At 42.3% G+C, this 7654-nt stretch overlaps 1 protein-coding gene across 1 annotated transcript in view; it reads right to left on the bottom strand.

Annotated features, from left to right (window-relative positions):
• The window catches only part of LOC102384121 (S phase cyclin A-associated protein in the endoplasmic reticulum), a 140854-nt gene that overhangs the window by 29426 nt on the left and 103774 nt on the right, over positions 1-7654 (bottom strand). The window contains exons 15-16 of the mRNA XM_025210842.1: positions 5579-5719; positions 1719-1874 (exon numbers count right to left, since the gene is read on the bottom strand). Of these exons, the coding sequence (XP_025066627.1) occupies positions 1719-1874; positions 5579-5719 (297 nt within the window). The remainder of the gene's footprint in view (positions 1-1718; positions 1875-5578; positions 5720-7654) is intronic.

Below are 7654 nucleotides of genomic sequence, written 5' to 3' on the forward strand. Positions count from 1 at the left end.
CTAGATGACCCCATCTAGATGCTTATCTAACCTCCTCTTGAAGACCCCCAGGGTAGGGGAGAGCACCACCTCCCTTGGGAGCCCGTTCTAGACCTTGGCCACTCGAACTGTGAAGAAGTTCCTCCTAATGTCCAATCTAAATCTGCTCTCTGCTAGCTTGTGGCCATTATTTCTTGTAACCCCCGGGGGCCCCTTGGTGAATAAATACTCACCAATTCCTTTCTGTGCCCCCGTGATGAACTTACAGGCAGCCACAAGGTCACCTCTCAACCTTCTCTTGCGGAGGCTGAAAAGGTCCAGGTTCTCTAGTCTCTCGTCGTAGGGCTTGGTCTGCAGGCCCTTAACCATACGAGTGGCCCTTCTCTGGACCCTCTCCAGGTTATCCGCATCCCTCTTGAATTGCGGCGCCCAGAATTGCATGCAGTACTCCAACTGCGGTCTGACCAGCGCCCGATAGAGGGGAAGTATCACCTCCTTGGACCTATTCGTCATGCATCTGCTGATGCACGATAAAGTGCCATTGGCTTTTCTGATGGCTTCGTCACACTGCCGACTCATGTTCATCTTGGAGTCCACTAGGACTCCAAGATCCCTTTCCACTTCCGTGCCACCCAGCAGGTCATTCCCTAGGCTGTAGGTGTGCTGGACATTTTTCCTCCCTAGGTGCAGCACTTTGCATTTCTCCTTGTTGAAATGCAACAAGGAGAAATGCCTCCATGTGTCCCAGAACCTTAGTGATTACGACTCAATGTATATTAAAAAAACCCACCTTTTAAAGCTGTTCCTGTGTCCAAATCTAATTGGGAACAATGATCCGAATCAATGGATCGAATCACTGTCCCTGATTTGGGCCGAATCCAAATCCAAATCAAATAGGGCCCATTTTGCACACCCCTGTTGTTCAGTACATGGTGTGACAGACAAGTCTCAGGAAACCAGAAGGTTTTTGAGTGATCAGTCCAACTTCTTTTAAAAGCAGAGTAAGTGTGATTTCTGTTTTTCTATGAGTAGGTAGCATTAAATTTTCTTATTTCCAACACCGATCAGCTGGCTCAATATTTACTAACTGAGCACTGAAAGCAGCTTGATTAAAGTTTCACAGGTGAAAGATAGCTGTGGTGATCTGAGGCATGTATATAGAAGGAAGGAGTTCTATATAGAAGGAAAATTTATGCTTTGGATTGTAACATAAAAACAGTGCCAGAAAGCGGATATATGAGGTTGGGGAAATCTAGTATTGGAAGGGTGTAGTCAAAAATATAGAATTTCAGGAACACACAAATATTTTCTCTGTGGTTTTATGTAGCCCTATAAAAATTGGGACATTTATGTTAGTATGCATGATGAGTATGAAACTACAATTTTTGCATTGTAATATGTTCTGGTTTTCATCAAAAAGCCTTAACTGTTGTTAAAACATATTTACTATTCCAGTCTAAGAAAACCATTAAATGTTTTTTAAACAGCTGAAGACAGACCTGAACAGTGCCAAGCACCCTACATCTTTATGAACCACCCAGTACAGCTTTTTACACTTACATTTCTCCTTGCTTCCTTTAAGCATTATAAAGAAGTGATACATGGAAATATAGTCTTTTGTAATTTAATACAGCAGTCAAAACAAAAGACTTACAAAATGCATAATTAAAACTAAGAGCAAATTTATTATGTTTCTTGGTGTTTTGAAAAGAATTATAGTTTGAAGAGTTAAATTATACCTGAACAGCTTCATCTCGTGCTTGCTTTTCTTCCTGCCTTCGTTGGCGCTCTTCTTGTAATTCATTTAGCCTTTGTTCATATTCTTTTAGTTTATTCAGCACATCATGACGCTTATTCTGGGCTTCTAAAGTGTTTATAAATGCAATTTCATTCACCTGCAATTGAACCAAAGTATAAAAGAAATTAGAAGATTTAAAGCTTTCCAATATTTAAAAAAAAATCGACTCTGGGCACTTTTCATACAACATTTTGTTCTTTTTCAGTTGTCCTGGTTTTTTCATTAAAATTTGTCATTGTTTAGTGCTGCTCTAATGCTGCCCACTGTTAAGAACTGTGGGTCTACATGAGGAAGAAAAAACTAGCATAGACCCATTTTAGATGAGATTGCTATATTTGAGAATCTGAACTATAAGAATTATAAACAAGCCCCCTTTGGTTTAAGTTTCTGACTTAGCAAAGTACTTCAACACTAACTTGACTCACATGAGTATTCTAATTTAATTTTCTTATTCACACGGTGAAGTACCTTGCTGGTGTACTATCAATAATTTTAACTGCATGTTTAATTTAATCAATCATATAATACAGGTAATTGCTTAATTATTTTAATTGATCAATCAATTCATTCTTTAAATTAAATTAGACTGTGACCCAAATGGACAGCCTCCAAATTACAAGTCTCATATGCAGCAAGCTTTTAAGGTCCCCCCACCAGAGATGTCAATCCTACAAGCACTTATTCTTGTGTTCAACTTAACATATTTGAATAGTCTTCCTGTCATCAATGGAAGTGCCCATAAGCATAAAATTAAACACACTAAGTAAGCATTAAAAGGATCAAGCCTATACCATACCAACTCTCAACTACTACCTGTACAGGACCAGGAAGGTTGCAGAAAGTCCCTAGAGAAAAAAAAAATTACCTAGCTCCAGATCCTGTAAACACATCTGAAAAAGCAGACCTACACCTGCACAACTCTTGACTTGCATGAGGCTCTTCATGGGCACAAGAGCCCTTAACCAGTTTCAACTTTTGAATTTCCTTGTATTAAAAACATGCGTAAAGTTTCCTCTTCCCACATATCTATTTAAATGGGCAATTTATTTTCTGTTCTTTCTTCATTCAAGAACAGAGAAAAAGGACATTTTTATTACCATGACACCCACCCCCTCTCCCTTATCTGCAACACGAAAAATGTTAGGCCAAGAGCTCATGTTTCAGAAAGTTATATCTACATGAAAAAGATGACCCATTATTTAAATTTTAACTAAAACATACTTCAGAAGGAAAACCATTCAGGAAAAAAAATCACAAAATGTTATCATCATGCTAGGAAATACTGAACATAAAAGCGATTGTATTGTCATACGCATCCTGCCCACTATATTTGTATGAATCCATAAAACAACTGTGCAGATGTAAAATCTATGAAACAAACCAAAGGCAGTGTTGGGTTTTAGTGGGGGCTGGTTGGGGGGGGTATGCTTTGTTTACTGACCGGAACATATTTGCAGAATAGATTTTGCAGTTCACTGAACAGTGAACAATGGGATTTTAGAAAACTAATTGGGCAGTAACAGTTGCTGTGGTCTTCCAACTGCAATACACAGCTAGTATTTCTGCAAAGCCTCCTAGCCCAATTAACCTTGTTCTTGCAAGAACCACAAGGGGCAGCAGATCTCACACATTTAAAAATACACAGTATTTCACACATCTGTTTACATGGGAATTTTGTTCACTATGATATGATTAAGAAGTCACATAGGTTTCATACAACGATGATGGTAAACATACTAAACTGAATTAAGTAGTTCAGAAACTCTTTTAATCCAAGAGACAGAAATAGCCATTGAGTTACAGCACTAAACCAATTTTGGCATGATTATGTTAATTAAAAAAAGATGATAAGGTATATCAAATATAGCTTGGACACAAGAGCTCACTAAATACAAAACAGCATTCAAGCTTTAAAACAACACATATGCTGACATTACAGAAAAATAAACTATTTTTCATTTGTTTATTAAAAATATGAATAAAGTAAATTATTAAAGTAAATTAATGAAGTAAAATAAAAACATATATTCACAACTAGGAACCTAGCAAAACAGATGCTGAAATCACTGCACTGGTAAGCAACTTGTCTTCCTAGAATAATTACAATATGCCAAATATAAATTCGTGATTGTATGATTTCCAATAGTTTAATAACTCATTGCTAACCTCTTACTGATTTTACCAGCAGAAACACACTTCTCAACTCTCTCTACATTGAATGAATGTAAAAAAATTAATACTCTAATCTACGTGCTAGGGATTTTTTTCCAGCTAGGCACTTCAGAGACCCAAGAGCTAAGTAAATTTTGAAATGTGATAGCTCCACACAAGAGACTCTGAATTATGTTCAGTGCATCGGTCACGTGCTACTACCTCATTTGTGTTTGGAATTCCAGTCACAGTTAAACCCAGAACACTGGGTCAGTATGGATGTGCACAGAGTACACATTAACCAAACTCCATTTAAAGGTTCAGATTATCCCTTAATCCCAGAATGAGCATGACATGTGGAAGAGTGAAACAAGCTTTCCCCATTGTTCATTTCCCATGCAACTGACAAGAACAATTTAATAATTTTGCTACTCCTTCTGTATACCTTCAGGAGTGAAAACTACCTCTAAAGTCCCTTCCAATGGCCAGAACATTACAAGATCTTTTTTTCCCAATCCCTTCATAAAACATATTTCCTCCACTAGGACGTCAAACAATTCCATGTTTACCCCAATCCAAGAAGGCTTTGAATTTAAGATGACCCCTCAATAATTAGATTTTATACATGGAAAATTATAAATGTTATATTTTTCCATGTGTAAAATCTAATTAATGGAGGATGCCTGAAATTCATTCCCCCACTTCAATAGTGACGAAAGCAGCAACAGGGGGCAAGGGGCCAGAAGCCTGCCCATTTATCCCCTACCCCATGTCTCTCTCATGCCTACCCCCTACCACCTGCCCATCTCCTGCTTCCCTGTCCTACGCCTGTGCCTGCCCTACTCCACTCCCTACCCAACCCCCTCTTATCTTCTGCTGCAGATTTGCTCCTCAGGGGCAGTCAGCAGCAGTGCAGGCCCAGCCAGGCCCCAGCCCAGCCCATTCCCTGTCTCCCTCCTACAGCCTCCCCCCTGCCCCACTTTACCTATTGCTGCAGCTCTGCTGCAGCTCTGGGTCACTTGGCAGCAGCAGAACCCCAGCCCAGCCTGGCCAGAGAGAAGCAACAGCAGCTCCCAGCCAGGCAGTGTTGGGGCTGGAAGGACTAGAGCCAGAGCAGAAGGTAATGGGGGAGAGAGCCGCTGAGGGGAAGGGACCAGAGGGTGGGGAAAGCAGGCACAAGCACAAGAAGCAAGGGTGGGGAGGCACGGTATAAATTCTCCCCTCCCTCCCCCACCCAAGTCTCCCTGCCTTCCCCCCACCCACGTACCCTCTCCCGCACCAAACAAGTCATTCCAGGTTGGGCCAGGCAGCAGTTCAGCTCCAGTTTCAGACCAGGGACCAGGAGGAACTAGAGCTGAGCCACTGCCTGCCCTGGACTGGAACTCGAATTCAAGACAAGGTCTTTCTTCCCCCATGCTGACTGAGGGAAAAATACTTCATACTGGATTCAGGTAAATACAGTAGTTCCCCAATTAATTAGGCTTTTTTTTTTAAAAGGAAACTTTCACCTTATCTATTTCACTGGTGATCATATGTCTGACCTGTGTTGACTGCCATAGGTATTTTGTAGGCATTTAAACAAGTAGCTATGCAGAACCATGCTAAGCACCCAACAAAAATTAGCAATAATTTTCTACCCAAACTTCCTACCTTTGCTTCTTCCTCTTGTGCTTTTTTCACAATTGCTTGCAACTGCACTTCACGTTTAAATTCCGCATGGAGGAGTTTTTCCTCCATCATCCTGCGTCTTTGGTCCAATAACTCCTCTTTCCACTTTCGCACATCTTTCTCCTAACCACAGAGAGAATATTAGTATATTACTAATAAAATGCCATAGTTAACGTACATATTTTTCTCAGTACTTTTTCCTTTATATGCTTTATCTGTAAGAAAATGTAAAGCTATCCTGCAGGGACTTCAGTCTAACTCAGAAGGGACTAGTTAACTAAACCAGCAGTGTAACTGACAGGGGGCAACCAGGGCAGCAGCCCCAGGCACTGCTTTTAGGAGAGTGGAAAGGCCTGAGCAAAAATAGCCATGATCACAGCAGTGGTTGATCACACCACTGTGACTGGTCCTGAGGCAGCCAGTGCTGCTGCAGGCATCATGCAGCTTCACTGAACTAAACACTAAATGTCTGAGAGATCTTTGGATGGTCTCAGCATATATAGCACTTCCAAGAGTAAAGTAGAGTTACTATGGGATTTTGTCATAAATCTTATAGCTCTTCATCATTTAATAATAACCGTGTTTAATGATTTCACAAGTCTAATGTAATACTGTGTACAGAATGATAAAAGCCTTTTGCTTTAGGAAATGCAACAAAATCCAAAGGAATTTTGAACCATCAGGCAATAGTTTAAAGCTGGGTAACATTTGCATAGCACAAATATAAAACATGTGCAGAATGCATTTTCGATATTCTCTTTATCTTACTGTCACATCACTCCAGAGATTTAAAGCAATTATAAATCTGATTTAACCAAGCCCCAAGTCTTTTCCTTAATCTTCCAAGTCACACTAGGATCTTTTGGAGATTAAACCAATCCCTGGGATACACAGGGAAATCCCCATTAAAAGCATGGAGTGGCATGAGTTGGGTAGGAACAGGTACCTTCACAGTTCCTGGATGCAGCTAACATTAGAGGAGTTTATAGAATCTGAACTACAGACATTTTCTTTCTGATGACTGGGTTGCCTGCCTGAGGCCATGGACAGGCATTTGTTTCTAGTGGTAAGAATTTCTCTGAAATACACAGGTGGCCTCGCTAGCCAGGAGGCTCTAGATCAAGGGTGGGAAAGATACGGCCCATGAGCCGTATCTAACCCATCAATTGATCCTATCTAGTTCACCAACCACTGTTGGGAGCCTGAGGAGAGAGAGCTACACCCTCTGCTGCTCCTCCACATTCATCCTCCCCTCCACCTTCTTTTTGGTGCTGATGCTGCACAGTTCTGGCATTGCGGCCGCCAGCAGGTAGGCCTGCATGGGATGCGGTGTGATGCAGCACAAAGAGTAGCCATCTCTCCCACCCACCGTAATGAGCCGCTGCCACCATGGCACCACTAGGAGGTGACTTCATGCTGGCTTGTGGGGAGCTTGAGCTGGTCAGCCATCCCCGACTTTCCCAGTGCAGCACAGTGGCAGTAGCTCATCATGGTGGGCAGGATATCTACTTGGTGCACTGCATCACGCCCTATCCTGCATGGCCTGGCTGCCACTGGTCAGTGCCAGGACAGCTCAGTGACAACAGGAAGCTGGGTGGGTGAGAGCGATGGACTCGGGGGAGCAGGGTGGGGAGCACAGTAGTGTTTGCTCTGTGGGGCCCAGTCTGGCCCTGGCTGCAGCACAACAGAGCAGTATGGGGTGCAGCCCTCCCTCCTCAGGCTCCCAGAGGTGGCCAGCAGGCCAGATAGGATCAACTGGCATATCACCTCCCCCAATCCTCAACTGCTGACCGAAACTTAAATCACCCTCCAGCCCAAATATCTGGCCACCCCTGCCTTAGATGGCTGCTCCTTGGGTGACCTCACCCTTAGGGGAGATGATTAATCGACAGCCTGCCCTCTCCCCTGCCTGGGAAGGGGACAGGCTGTCAATTGGCAGATGCTGAAAAGCAGCAGCTAGCTGCCACAAATAGCTTGGGGATGATTCCATACGTAAGATGTTTCCTTTCATCCTTTCTCCCTTGCCCCATCTCTCACATTTTCCTCAATGACCCTCTT

This window comes from Alligator sinensis, unplaced genomic scaffold (genome assembly GCF_000455745.1).
Source record: "Alligator sinensis unplaced genomic scaffold, ASM45574v1 scaffold319_1, whole genome shotgun sequence".
NCBI lineage: Eukaryota > Metazoa > Chordata > Crocodylia > Alligatoridae > Alligator > Alligator sinensis.